This window comes from Erithacus rubecula (genome assembly GCF_903797595.1).
Source record: "Erithacus rubecula genome assembly, chromosome: 3".
Classification (NCBI taxonomy): Eukaryota; Metazoa; Chordata; class Aves; order Passeriformes; family Muscicapidae; genus Erithacus; species Erithacus rubecula.
This window is the reverse complement of record NC_136689.1, coordinates 119,927,999-119,943,518: the sequence shown is the minus strand read 5'-3', so window position 1 is coordinate 119,943,518 and position 15,520 is coordinate 119,927,999. Positions and strand designations below refer to the sequence as shown.

At 44.3% G+C, this 15,520-nt stretch overlaps 1 protein-coding gene across 1 annotated transcript in view; it reads right to left on the bottom strand.

Annotated features, from left to right (window-relative positions):
• The window catches only part of STMN2 (stathmin 2), a 38,280-nt gene extending 31,383 nt beyond the window's left edge, over positions 1 to 6,897 (bottom strand). Inside the window, exon 1 of the mRNA XM_079300081.1 lies at positions 6,569 to 6,897. Coding sequence (XP_079156207.1) covers positions 6,569 to 6,587 — 19 coding nt within the window. The 5' untranslated portion in view covers positions 6,588 to 6,897. The remainder of the gene's footprint in view (positions 1 to 6,568) is intronic.
• Positions 6,898 to 15,520: the final 8,623 nt, after the last annotated feature.

Sequence of the window (15,520 nt, the reverse complement as noted above, 5' to 3'; positions counted from 1 at the left end):
AATTTATTTATGAACTGCTTGGATTTGAAGCTATAACTTAGAAAAATAACATTTCTGAATATATTCAGTGAAGCCTAATATTTTGTGCAGATGCTGTGCACCAGTTTAACTGCATATCCTGGCAGAAATAGCTTAAATTCACTACATTAGTTAAATCATGTATTAGCAGACAGGAAAAAGAAAAACATAAGTGGCAGAGAAAATGAAATAATTTCAGATCAGCTCTGTATGCTGGTGTTTGTCAGACACATGATGTCATAAGTATTTGGTTCCCAGGAGCCAGCATTTCTGCATCAGTCCATTTTGTTTTTTGACTCAGGATGCAGGTTCCAAAGCAATTTTTGTCCATTTTTGAAAAGTGCTGAGGAACTAGAGGAATAGGTGCTGTCTGCAGTGCAGTCATGGGTACCCAGCACCTTGCAGGATTAAGATATCTGTCCCTGGTAGAACTGCTGGCAGAGATTCCCTGTGGGGATCCAGCCTTCCAAGTGGGATCAACAGTACTTTTGATTGAAAACCAGCAACACCCCAGACTGTATCCATAGAATAGTGTGAGAGCTGTAGAAGGGGTTCTAATGGTTCTAGAAATGGTTCTAGAAAGAACTGTGACCATCAGCCATTCCTGCAAGTCAGCTGCCAGTTTCTTCTCCACAGGCTAAAGACCAGCTGATTGTGCTGAGGCCAGAGCTGGACTCCACTGGCTCCAGTGAGGCAAGGCTCATTTGAAAAGTTGGTTCATCTATCATCCATTTTATGGAAAAATGCTGAGGAAGACATGTTCTCTACAAGCCACCTGAGGATGGCAGTACTTTTTGTTTACAAAGGTGACTTGTATGGAGAACTGACAGCAGATTTTTCTGGAGGTAGTTACTGCAGAGGCCAGCAAGCACATGCTGCTTCATGATGTACCATTTGCTCATCCTTTTGGGCAGAGCTACTGAGAGTGCCAGGATAAAGGGTTTTGAAGCCTGATAACCTAAGCTGAAAGGCAGATTTACATTCCCTCTCTCCAGCCTGTGAGAAGGCTTCTGAGGATCCACTCCCAGTGCTGTGCTGCCTGCTGGTCACAGGGCCAGATGCCACCCTCAGTCCCTCAAGGCTCAGCTTTTTTGCTGCACCAGCTTTAGCAAAGTTTGTAGTGAGTCAGTTTTTCCAACTATATCAATTATGTGGTGTGACAGCATTTTTGGATGCCACTTTAGGACTCCTAAAGCTTCTTGTTTTTCTGAAGTGCTGAGCATCTCTGTTTCTTTTGTCTGTGAACTAATAAAGTAGTTAAATTAAAATGCTTCACAGGTCAAGTATTGCCCAGATTGATCTGTCTTGGGAGTCTCCTGCTCTCTGTGTTTTAGACTACGAAATAATGCTGACTTCTTACTGCAAGCAATTAGGAGAATTAATTAGTTAATATTGTATAGTCTTTGAAGGCTAAAACACTATCTAAATATATTGCTGGATGTGAGTGCTCCATTTCTCTTTTGCAATGACTTTTTTCCAAATTAGTGCTGTTAATTTGAAAATGGAGAATTCTTTTCTAAAGAAATTAATATGTCACCTGAGATATATCTAACCATAAGGTTAGATTACATAGTATATATAATAAAAAATACGTGTGCAAAATGTGATAGAGAAATGTACTACTGTAGGACAAATACCAATAAAAATAGTAAAAAAAAAAATCAGTCTTAAATAATAAATTAAAGAAAATTGAAATTCACAAAATCTATGTGCATGAATTACAGGAATACATTTTTAAACAGGGAAGTTTTTAGTCTGACTAGAGCTTACATTGGGACAAAGAGGTGATGGTAATGGAGGTGGAGGTGAGAGAACATTTTGGAAGTGTTCAAGCTGCTGAATTTTATTTTTATTTCCTCAGTGTGTTATGGGATATCTTCCATAAGAAAATAGAAGAGATGACATTCTATCCCTCCTGCCTGTACACCTCACAGGCCAAATAAAGAACTGCTATGAGGTAATAAAAATCCTTAGCCATATGGACTGTTTTTAAAATTATTCCTGCCTTAATTCTCAATAGCAGGAAGAGTAATCTAGTCTTTAAAAACCAAAAAAAAAAAAGTGAATAGGTGTTAACCTCAGTTCTTAAGTGAATTTTACTTACCAACACACTTATAATATTAGGTCAGTAATAAAAGTTCTCAGAAAAAATAAACTAACTGAAATGTTATCACTTCAGTTTCCTTATCACATCAAAATGGTATTAGGAAAAGGTTTTTTCACCCAGAGGGTGTTTGGGCACTGGAAGAGGCTCCCCAGGGAAGTGGTCACAGCACCAGCCTGACAGAGTTCAATAAATGTTTGGACAATGCTCTCAGACACATGGTGTGACTCTTGGGGATGATTCTGTGCAGGGACAGGAGTTGGACTCGGTGACCCTGGTGGGTCTCTTCCAACTCAGCATATTCTGTGATTTCTTCTACTAGTTCTTTAAAAATTTTGGAATAGTGGTATCTCAGTCAAATCACATTTCTGCCAACATTATGTTACAATAAATAACTTTCTGATTCTTGCCTATGTTAATTCTTCTCTTAAAGTAATTTCCTATTTGCAGACATGTAATTTTCTGTCAGCTGGAAATAATTCAGAGCTGACGTGCATTCATTTATTTATAAAAGGGGAAGGTTAAACCTTCAGCTAAAAACTGAATAATATGGAAAGAAGCATGTTCAGTCCAAATTCAGCCTGGCACTTAGCCATATGTTGTTTAACTTAAGCTTGTCATTGCCACTGATATTCAGATGACTACTCATGTGCAATTGTAGACAATCCAGCAGTTGTTCAAGTGTAGTGGCAGATCAGAGGCAGAATTCTTACCCCTTTGCACTAAAGAAAGGCTACTTATTTAAAAAAAATGGAACTGGTTAAACTCAACAACCATACACTTATTTATGACTTCATATGTATGTTACATACCAGATAAAACAATAATGTAGTATTCAGTTCATAGAGAAACTGAGCAGTGGCTTTGCCTACATCAAGCTAAGTATTGAGGTGTGAGCTTGGAACTGGAAAGAGAATGACAAAGTAGAAGAGCAGCTCTAAAGCTCTTCTACAATGGTTTAATCAGTCTTAGGTATGTGAAAGAGGGAGTGTGGGGCTGCCTGAATTCCTGTACCCTCATAATCCCACCCATTTATAACCTCATGGTGTTCCTGACTGTCTCAAAGGACGTTGAGATTAAAGCACTTCTGTAACACACTGTGAGCACATACCCCATGTATTTCTGTTTAGCAACTTCCCATAAAATAAATCAGAACCATAATTGGGACTGAGATTTTCTGCATGATGGTTGTCTGGAGATGTTTCAATAATGAATATTCATTAAATAAACATACAATGAAACAATTAAATAATGGTTTCAAACACCTTTTTAGTTCCAGTGGCATCACAGACTGCTTCACCTTCACACTGCCATCTATGTACCTCACACTAAGTAAGTTTATCAAACCTGATATGTGGCATAATTGGTCTGTAGTGACCCTAACTCCAAAGGCCCTGATTTATGTAACACAGTTCCTGTTTGCTTGGGAGCTTAAGGCATGAAGGAGTCCCCCTATCCAATATATATTTCATGTGGAAGAGGGCATCAGGGGGAGGATGAAGTGTAATTGCCCCCAGAATTTCTGTATAGTTGTGCTACATTGAATTTCAAAAACCCCTACACTTAAAAAAAAAAACCCAAACAAATGTGCTTGTGTGGCATGCATCATTCATATACTATGTAAACTAAACAAAAAGAACAATCTTGCAGGCATTCAGAGTGTAATGATCTCCAGAAGTTCTTGCAGCTGTTGAAATTCCTATGTAACTAGGAGTAGCTTGCCCTGAAAACCTTTTATTTTACACAGTCTAGTAGAAAATTAGGCTTATTTTTACTTTCTATGGTAGAATATAAACACAGGCTTGTTCAAGGTTATTAGCATCTGCCTAACCTGAGTTATTTGAAGAGTTTTGTCAAAAGCCAGTAGGATTATTCACATGCTCAGACACCTGATTAAGTGCCCTGCTGGACCAGGGCCAGAAACATAATAGTGGGATGGGTTAAGCTGATTAGAAATGTTTTGCTGGCTCCAGTGGTAGCAGGACCTAGCCTTTATTGCCACTTTGCAAAATCTGGTGCTCAACAAGGGAAAAAAAATCAGGCACTCTGTAGCTCTTTCAGTGCTCTGCTGGGTAAAGTTTGAGCACAGAACAAATGTAGCTCATTTAGCCCTAACTGGAAATGTGCATCACTGAGAATACATCTAGTTTTCCACATGAAAATAAAATCTGTTGCTTTGTTGTAACTCTTGTAATGGTTTATTCTAATAGGCTGTCTAGATACAAATTTTGTCTATTTATAACTATAGTTTAAGGAATATATAGTTTAAATAATATATAGTTTAAGGAAATGGTGAGGAGAATCCTTTAAGCTTTGTGAGTTTAAAAGTGGAAGATGCTTTTAAAAAAGTAACTTTGATTTTCTAATTGAATGTTGTTGCAATTAGTATTTTTGGAAACTGGGGCTAGGTGGCTGCAGGGCTTTTTCTTGCCGGTATAGGTGGCTCGTTAACCAGGGATTAGCAGACAAACTGGCGCCACACAGCCCCTTGTCTCTGGGTAAACCTAATGATTCCCGGCATCACTCTTGCCGCAGAAATCTTTATATTGCTGTGCTGCGAGATCATTAACACCAGGCTGAGGAGCCCTTCCTTCCCTTGTGGTAGAATTCCTAGCAGGCCTTCTGCAGCGCTAAATCCCCGACCGACTACAAATTATCAATAGTGATTACGGGATTGCTGCAGTGGGGAGGGGACGGCGTGCTCGGCACTGCAGGGCTGGCCAGACTCCCACAGCCCTCGCTTCCCTCCTCTATTTGCATCTACAGCTGTCTCATGCCTGGCTCCCAAGGGTGCCACAGCCGGGTTAGAATGCTTTCAACCCACACCGATTGTTCCTGGGGAGCGGAACATCAGCATTCAGATAAATGCCTTGGTGTAATGCATCGGTTTCAGCCGGCGCCAGGAGGGTTTGGTGTAACTTCGTGCACTGCGATGAAGAGTGGCAACAAGAATCTGCACACATGAAAACTTGAACAGGATTTGCTTTTTGGGGAGGACACTAATTGTGTTGGGAGCACTTCATCCTTATTTTGTGGGATTTGCGCGTGCACGGCATTAATGGTGAACGACTGTGAAAACTTGAATTTGAATGCGTCAAATACAGGTCCGGCTTCATTCCTCTTAAAGAAAAAAATAACAACCCCTCAAAAAACCCCAAACCAACAAAAACCAACCCTAAGGAGCGCCAGGGTCTGGATGCTTTCAGCAGCCCGACCCCACGACTATTCTCCTTTTCCTTTTCCACACCCTCACTGGGATTTTCTCGCCCACCCTCCCCAGCAGCCTCCCTCGAACAAAGGGGCCAGAGCCGGGCTACCGCCCTTTGCTCCTGCCATTCAGGAGCAGCAGGACCAGCAGGGGCACGGGCGACCCGGGAGCCCCCCGGGGCGGGGGCGGGCGGGGAGGGCTGGGCGCGGCTCCCGCGGGGATGGGGGATGCTCTCCGTGCCTCTGGAAACCGCGAGGCAACAACAGCCGGGCAGCTGCCCCCCGGGACAGCGAGCAGGGCGGGCCCTGCTAGCGCACACCAGCCCTCCGTGATGCAGTGACCTACTTCAGCCGCCCCCCGGCACACTGCAGGTGCGGGCAGCGCCGGGGCAAGGCGAGCGCCCGCTCCTCTTCTCCTTCGCCCCCCTCCCGCAGCCCCGCGCTGGGCTGGGCTGAGCTGGGCTGGGCTGGGCTGTGCGAGGCTGGGTTGGGCTGGGCTGGGCCGGGCTAAGCTGGGCTGGCTGGGCGCGGCCGGCCGCAGTGCGCGCCTGGCAGGGTCCGCCCCGCCGCAGCCCCCCCGCCCGGTACCGCCAGCCCGGCCCGGCCCGGCCCCGCCCGCAGCCCCCGACCCGCGCCGAGCCCCTGCGGGCGGCGGGGCCGCTCCCCGGTGCCGCTTTTCTTCTCCCCGCGCGGTTTCAGAGGCAGAGGGGAGCGCTGACTCCGGCCGGCGGGGATGGGTGGAGGCACACTGACAACAGGGATAACTTTACCGTTCGGTTTTGTTTTCAATTTCATTCTTTCTTTTATATATATATATATGCATACACACACACATTTATATATACATATTACATATGTATATTATATATAAATATATAATACTTATATCTATCTATCTATCTATCTATCTATCTATCTATCTATCTATCTATCTATCTATCTAATATCTATTCATCTTTAAAATAATGAAAACCGTTCCAAAATTACACTGTGCTCATGTGCCGACCTCACCCATCAGTATACAATTAACCCGATCTCTGGTTAGGATACTAAAATAGCCCCGGGTCCCACCCACCCTCCTTTTTCTTCTCTGATCAATGAAATTAAAAATATATTCAGTGTTCTCTTGATATTTTTTTTTTCCCTACACTTTTGGGAGAGCGAGAACACCCAGTTGTAGGTAGCAGACCTAGGAGACCGTGGCCGTAGTACTGAAGGAAAAGAGAGGTGTTTTCTTACCCATTGCTGTTTTAGCCATGCTGGGATGTGCAGCTCTCAGAGGCGCTGAAGGCAAAGGGGTCCAGCTACAGCAGTGGAGAGAGGGAGAGAAGACTGAATAAGGCACTGAGTCAGCAGAGTGGGGCTGTGCAAGAGAAGGAGCAAGAGGCAGGAGCCCATGAATAATTATCACTCCTCTACCAAAGCAGATTGGCTCGAGAGGTCCCCTGACATGACTCCTGCAGAGCCAGAATCTCCGGGCATTAAATATTGATCCACCAATGGTGCTGGAGTACAAAGTGCCAGAATGCAGTTTGAAATGGAAATCAGTCCTTGGATGCTTCTCCCCCCTCGGTCTGGCGTTAATAGTACGTTCCATGTCAAATGTTTTATGTCTTACATGAAAAAAGCCTATTGGTGTTGAAGGCTCTGCTGTTGCTACCTGTAAAACATGCACAAATTCACTTTAACATATTTCATTCCAAAGATACAACAAGAAGGGGACCATTGCAAGGCATTTCCTAGACCATTTCAGTAAAACAGCTGCTCAGATTATTTTTGCCTCCTGCAGGGGTACACAGATATATTGCACAATTGCTTTATACTGAATGTTTCTGCATTTTAGTACCTGTTTTACTGTCCCCAGACCTAACCTCGGTCATGTCAAACTTTTCTTAACCTTGAAGAAATGGCAGCTGGACCTGCTTACACTCTCAAAGGGCTCTGGGAATCCCAGAACATGATAAATGTGGACAGAAGTCAGTAACTACTTCCCTGATGCACTATGGTAAGAGTCACTGGGAAGATGTGCGCTTGATTCCCTTGATAAAGTTTGCAGGATGGGATCTGATATGGTCATTATATGAAAGGGGATGGACACATTCTAAGAATTCCCTACACTAATTTGAAGAATTCTCTATCTCTGATAAGAGGAAAGCCAGTGACATAACTGGCAGCCACTAAACAAATGTGGTGGGGGTTAATTGAAACGTTGCTAGAAACGTGGCAGTGATGGGATCTGTTTGTACACCTTGCAGGCCTGGAAGCAGTTGCTGGCCTAGAAGAGCCAGTATCCAAGACCTTGGCACAAAGAGAAGGATGCTCCACCTTTACTTTCTCATCTCTGTCCAGCTGGAGCTCATTTGCCTCTCCCAGGGGATAACCAGCCTTAACATTAAGAACTTTCAGAGATACCAGACTCCCACATTGCTTCCAAGCAGACAGGGCAAATTTTCAGCTTGCAATTTGGAGTACATTACTTGTAGGTGTGTTTCATGGTATGTGTATGGATGGGTGGGAAAAGCAGGGCATTGGCACCATTGTTCACTGTGTGGGGCTGCTTACAGTCCCACAGCTCACACTGCGTGCTGTCGCTGACTGTGATGCTCTCACTCTGTGTGTGCTTCCCTAGAACAGGTAACCACCATTATAAGCTCCTAAAGGTTCCTCCAAGTCAGTGAAGAGCATCTTTGGGTGAAGCATCACCCGGAGCACGATCATAAAGCTATCTTTCTCTTTTGAGACACTAATGACGACACTCAAAACTAAACTAGTTTTTTTCTTTAAATGAGAATAGAAAAGTCTCGAAGTGAGTCTGGGGGGAGAAATACCCCCGTGCACAGACACCAGCATGCGAGCTGAGGCGGGGCAGACGCCGTGATGGCTCCTGCTGAGGTGCAGGGAGAGGGGATGAGAGCACTTCCCCGCGGGGAAAGCGGGAAGGCGGGCCCGGGACCGCCGGCGGACCGGTGGCTTTTTAGGGTGTTTCACTCGTGGGCCTTCGGTTCTGTGGCTGCGTTGGTGGGCAGGGGCAGGACTGCGGCTGGATGTGTGTAGTGAGAGGAGCTTATCGCCGACAGGAAATGGCGAGCAGCGGCGCTGCGCTGCGCACACACGGGCAGCCTCGCCCCGGCCGCGGGACGCGCCCCGGCCCCGCTGCCCGGGCACGGGCACGGGCGGTGCCTCCCGGGCGGGCGGGACCAGGGCCCGGCGCTCTCCGTGGTGCTGGAGAGCGGCGGCGCTCGGGGCCGCTGCGGCCGGGCGGGGCGGGATGGGGTCGGGCAGGGGCAAGGTGGGGTCGGGCAGCAGGATGGGGTCGGACAGGGTGGGATGGGGTCGTGCAGCAGGATGGGGTCGGGCAGCAGGGTGTGGTCGGACGGGGGCGGGATGGGGTCGGGCAGCAGGGTGTGGTCGGACGGGGGCGAGATGGGGTCGCGCAGCAGGGTGTGGTCGGACAGAGTGGGATGGGGTCGAGCAGCAGGGTGGAGTCGGACGGGGTCGAGGACAGACCGGGCGCAGGGGCGGACGAGGAGGGGGCAGGCAGAGGTGGGTGCGGTTGAGCCCGGCCCTGCGGGGCCGGGAGGGTCTCAATGCCGGCCCCGCCGCTCCCCGTCGCCCTGGTGCCTCCCCAGCACGGGCTGGGCACGGCACCCCCGCTCGGCTCGGCTCGGCTCGGCTCGGCTCGGCTGGGCTGCCCGAGGAGGGATGTGACACCGGGCTGCGCTGACACAGAGCATCTCTGCTCGGCTCCCCATCCCCCGCCCGGCACGCCCAGTCGGCAGCGAGCCCGCCCCGGCGTCTGTCTCTTCTGTTTAGTCGATTTTCCCGTTCTCCGAGCTGAAGCGGCGGCACGGGCGGCCGGCAGGGTGGGAAGGTTCCCCGCCCTTGCCGGAGGGATCTCGCTTCCCCTTTCCCTGCTCCCCGCCCGGTGCCGGCGCTGCCCGCAGCGCTTTCCGGGGTGTCAGGGCTGGGACGGCGGTGGCAGCTCGGGTCTCCCCAGGATTCGGCTCCCGGGCTCCTGGGGCGGGGAGTGCCGAGAAAGCGGTGCAGGAATTGCTTGGCCATCACTGTCGTGTCAAAGCTTGGCGTGTGCAGGAGCAGTTACAGGGCAGCTCATACATCATTTCTGTTCCACTGATTGCCACTTTTTGACGTTGTGTTTCACACAAATTTTGCAGTGAATTAAGCTCCAACATGGCCTAGCAAGGCTAGGAGTTGTTTTCTTTCAGTCTGGACCTTTTCTTGGTTGACATTAAAATGCATTTGCAGGCCAGGCTATCTCCAGGCTATACGGGTTGTAAGGACGTGCTAATGAACAAAACACCCCTGAATTGCTTCTAAATGACAGCAAGGCATAACTGTGGCTTTCATCTCATTTTTGTTGGACATTTCTCTGGCCGTGGCCAGATTACTGAAAACCTTTTGTTCATTTTTCCCATTTGTTCTTTTCTCCATTTGATAAGAAAAAAATTACTTTTTACCCTATTGCAGACAAGGGAGGAGGAGAGGTGGTACTGGAAAGAAAAACGTTTGCACAGCACTTTGAAGACAATTGCTGCTAAGTAAATGAACTGCAATGGCACTGAAATGTGAATCACAGAGATGGGAATAGGCCATGAATCTCTTTTTCTCTGCCTGTGCTATGTGTTTCCACTGCATGGGCTGGGAGGCTTTGCTCCCTTGTTTAGTTTTCTTAAATAACCTGAAAAGTCAGCTTCTTTTTCTACTGAATTTTTTGGGAGAATTGTTTACACTTTGCCATTAGGAAATGTGATGGACCTTATTTAGAGGAGCTGATTATTTCTCTGTTCACTTCTACTCCTTCTTTGGACCTTCAAGAGTGATGTCACTTTGTCTATGAAATTTTAGAAAATGGGTTAATAATTGGTTTATTATTAGTTTGTTTGCATCCCTGTTGCTTTCATGTCTTCACCAAAACTTATGATAAAATATATGGTTCAGACTGTACAATGAAGTCTTCAAAACTGAAAAAAATGGACCCTATACAACCTTAATTACTCTTCCAATGTATTTATATAATATAGAGTTTTTAATTATATACTTCCATGCTATTTTTTTCTCTACATACATAACAAGGGATGTACTCCCTTTTTGATATTTTATTTTCATTTTGTTCTCATAAAAAAGAACCTTGACACAGTCCTCTGTGTCCTTGAATGCATGGGTACAATAAAGATTTTCTTGCAAGAATATTTGCCAGAATATTTTTCTTCTGGGGTGAAGAATCTTTTGTTTTGCCTTACTCTTCACAGCAGTTAACCACAGATTAGAAAGTGTTAGCATAATTTGTGTTTCAGTAAGCAGATAAGCAAGCATATTTTAATGTGAAATTTAGAAAAACAGGACCCCAAATATATGCATGTGTGATTTTCATAATCTTTGTAACATTTGGGATTTTTTGATAACTTTTTCCGAAATTTTTTGTAGAACTGTATAAATATATAAAGAAAAGAAAGAGAGAGCAAAGATATATGTGTATGTATGATTGTCTTGGATCTGAAGCATGGTGACCATTTTCTTCTTGAATTTCCTTTCATTTCCCTATGTAACATTTGTACTAAGAAGCAGTAGAGTACTATTATGTTCCCATTAGCATTTCTCTGCTTCTGAAATTGTGCTTTTTTTGCTGAGCATAGCCTATCTAAAAATCATCTTGTAAAGAAGCTTGGTAGCAGCTTGATAAGCCAGCTGCAAACAATGTCCCCATTAGTGATTTTGGTTGCTGCTTGTTCCACACACGTTGGAGTAAGGCAGCTTTAGGGCTCTCCTGGTTTCCTGCAGGCTTTTATACTTGCAGGGCTGCACATGGTGCTTCTTTCAGCAGCATTCAGCACCACCGTGGGGAAGCTGAATAATGGTATTATGGCATTTGTGGATTTATTTATTTTTTTATTTTCACAGAAATCTGTAAGCAATGGCTTAATGCTAAGCATGGGTATTGTACATAATGAGATCTCCCTCAACATCCTTGTCCCTGAGATGTGAGCTAGAGCTGGGCAAGGCCATGTGATGGGAGTGACTTGGTTGCAGCTAGATCTGTGCTGTGCCAGAAATACAAAAATCATAGGGCTGATGGGCAAAGACTGGGAAAATTAAGGTGGAAGCCAATTACATCATTCTGAATAAGCATAGCATGTGCATGAGATTCTGAGAACTCGTGTGGAATTAAACCAAGGGGCCATTCATCCAGTAGCATGTAAATTGCATATCCTCTTCTTCCAAGGCCCTGCCTGACAGCAGAATTTCCTAGTCAGTGACATTCTCCCCTTGGATGAACCCCTCATCATCAGCTCTTGGACAGGGCAGCTTGGAGGGGAATCCCAGTGCCTGTGAGACAGTTCTGGTTTTCTCATGCTGACCCATCTCTGTGTTAGCCATCACTGGGCAGCCTCCCCACGTCCTTGCATGTGTTCAGTGTGCTCACAGTGCTGTTCGAGATGTCTCCATGTGAATCCTTACATTTGTAGTTCCTTGACTCCCCCCTTCCTTCTTGCTTCCACTTCCATATTCTCCTGCTAAAAAAAAACTATGTATGTATATATATATCTACACACACCTAATTTCTTTCTTTTTCAGTTCACTATTCACAGGTAAAGTCTTATTTTTCTATTTTTGTAGAGGGATGAACTGACACTTATCTTTGAAATGGGAAACTGAATAGGAAGAGCAGCCACAAGCACAGGCCAAGGAGCAGCAGCAAAGGGCAAGCTCCCAGAACATGAACTTTGAGACCTTCCTGTAATTTCTACACTTTTAGTTACCTACCCTCTAGAAATGCAGCTTCTCTGTCAGCACTGGCTGCAGGTGAACTCTGGGGGAAGGCTGGCAGTAGGTAAAGCACATGAAGAACTTCCCTAGGGATCATTCCAGCTGCTGACTGCTCTCAGGAATGCTTGAACCTAATGCAGTTTTGTAACCCTTGACCAATCTTTTTCCTTCTGTGGTGTCCACAGTGTCTCATGGAAAGCTGTTCTACAGAGCAGCTCCTTGCTGTGTGAAGAAGCATCTTCTTTTGTTTATACTGAACATGAATCCTACCAAGAGCTGTTATGTTTATCTTGACGTGGGATACTAAGTATTCTTTCAGCCCTAGAATCATGGGGTGATTCTGTTTTTAAAGGAAAAGGGAGGTAAGAATACCAAATCCAACTATAGTTTTAAACTGGGAGAAATAGATGATGCAGAAGGAGTTAGACCAGGCTGATGAGGAACAACACCATCTGCTGCACCTCAGAGGTTCACAGTGACATTTTCCTAGAAAACCAGAAGTGTTGATATCAGTATAAAGCAGACCTGAATCACAAGTCATTCCAAGACCAGGAGGCCTGGTTGGAAAGTGTCCTCCAAGTGCCCTATCCAAATGAGATATATCCTGACATGGTTCTGATTTGCTTTCCTGACTGTAATTTTCTGAACAGTGAAATGCCTCATGTTACATGAAGTCAGCAACCAAATGCTGTAAACTATCTAGTTCACTTTGCACTGTGTCCCTTACTGCTTGCTGTGAGAAAGTGTTGAACTATTTTAACTTTCTTTTGCTCTTTGAATTGACTAAATTTCTTGTTACCATTGGCTGGTTATCAGATGTTTCATCATGGGTTTTCTCACATCCCTTGGAAAAGACCAACAAACCTTTTTCTGCTCCAAGTGTATCCTAGTCTGTTTTCTCTATGTAGTCAGGTATATTCATAGATATATTTGTTTTAGGACAATAAGTGTTATATTATTGTTGGCTGTCAAATAGATACAGTTCTTGATACCAGGCACATCATCTATTCTTTCTACAACTAAAATTTATTTTGGCTTGGTGATTTAGCGTGCAAAACAACAGATGATGGTAAAGTAAAAATATGCTGAGGTTAGATAAAACAGACTTTGAAGATATTAGCTGAAATCTTAGTGTGAAATTCACACTTAGAAGAAAACAGCAGCAGAAAATCACTTAGAAAATGAAGCATTAAGAGAACTTTTTTAGTTATAGTCTTGCTCTTAGTACATTAAAATGTTTACGGGAAATTTCATTTAACAACTGTTATTGCTTATGGCTTTGCCAGACTTCATTATCTTCATCTGATATTTTTCATATTGCTTGACCCTTCTTTTTTTTTAGCAATATCAGTGGACTGAGAGCTGGGGAATAGGAAAATGGGATGAACAAAATGCTAATTATGAAGAACAGAAAGACAGGGTAACAACTGGAATAATGAGAGAAAATGGGTCCTGGCTGGACAAAGAAACTGCAGTGAAGAAGCCCTTGGGAGAACAGGTAATTAGGGTCACAGAAGCAGACAAGGGAGGGTTAGGTTGTGAGACAGGGCCTGGCATGTGTTTGCTGAAGAGATGAAGAACAGGGATTTGTGGCATAATGTGGGGAGGTGGTTGCTTGGCAACCTTAATTTGGTCCCCTTATTATACATGGGTGATCACATACTGTGTTCATGCAGGATTTCTGACTCTGTGCAGGATGGACCTGCTCTGGGGATGTACTGGGGCTGTGCAGCAGAGATGAGTGATGCCTTTGTGGCTCCTGCTTCATTTATTGCTTGAGCTGGGAAGTCAATAATGAACAATGGGAGGGGAAAGAAAGGTCATGCAACTGTAATAATGCACTGTTGCACAAAGAATACTTTTCCTATGTAGTGCTAATATAGATGCTTAAACTAATTCTGTGTGGAACCTCTAATGGTGTAATAGTTTCTAATGATCTAATTTTTAATGACCCCTTTTAGAGCCCTAAATCCAATTTTCTCAGCAATCACACCTGCAAGTGATGTTGCAATGTCTGTTTGAAATATTTTTAAATACTTTTAAATTACATCTGTGATGCCTCTGAAATAACATCTAAAATCAGTGACTACCTCTGCCTTTAATTATTTTGTGCCTCCTTGCCCTGTATTTTAAACAGCAGTAGTATATTTTCTTTGCTGCTGTGAATTTTTGTGAATTAATTTGAATTTGTTCAGCATTCAGCTGTTGAAGTGATGAGCAACATTGAGAAGCTCTGGAGGAAATTAATATTTCTAGCATCATAAGGCAATTGAATAATGGGCAGTGAGCAGGGCACAGGCCACACAGTGAGTTGTGAGGTGAAAGCAAAATATTGATTAACTGTTTGGTGAATATAACATAGTGGTCATACACAAAAATAGCAGTTAAAGACTGTGGCATGAATATAGGAAGTTATTATCACCTTTGTGCTAGGTAGATTTCCAGGATGAGGATTAAAAGATGCACTGATGCTCCATGTGCTTCTTTCTGTCTCTGGGTGGGGTCTCTTGTTTGGGTAGTATGGAGCTTCAGGTTTGTGATCAATATTTTAATGGCTACACTCCTATTTTAAATGTGTAGGGCTCATGAGTGCACTTTGTGCTGAGGGTAGAAGGTGATGGAGTTTTTGAATTTTTTTTTTTTTCTGGTGTTCCTGTCTCTCATGGAAACTTACTCCAAACTGTGTCCCACAGAGTAGTGCCTCTGAGTAGTGTGGTTAGGTACACTAAGAATGAATAATACTTAGGTAGATATTTAGTTTGTATTATGGAAAGTAATGGCAATGCATTAACAGCTTGTGACTGGTCAGAGATTAACTAAACATCTTTGATGCTACTGTTTGCAAGGAAAATGGTGCTTTAGGAAGAGTTTATGCAGGTAGGGAGTTACAGGCTTAGTAACTCACAATATAGAATAAAGAATGGTTTCCTTTAGTGACCTTTTGTTTTGATTATTGTTGTATACAAAGTGATTTTTTGTTAGTGTTTGCTTGTGGGCACTCTAGCTATGGGGATCAATAGGAATTTAGTTTTGAATGGCATAAAATTTCTCCTGTATTTGTTAGTTCAGCTCTGAACTGACAAAAGCCAATTTAGTGTCCGAGTTCCAACCTCTGTGATGTGGGTGATGATTCTGCTGCCTGGTGCATACCTGCCTGTCCCCTTTTGTCCTCTCTTATTTTTACATGCAGCCCTTCAAAACCCATCTGGTGCAATCCCATGCCACAAGGTGCCCCATCAGTTTTTTGTCCTGTAGCAGACATGTAGAAGGTGCTATAAAACCTGTGCTCCCAGCAGCTTATGCTAATTTTGTTTTTTTGCCTTCCATAACTATTTCTTTTTTTGTGTCTGAAGTTTGAGTGTAATCACTAAGTTCAGAAGAAATGAATATTTTCCAGTAAATCTT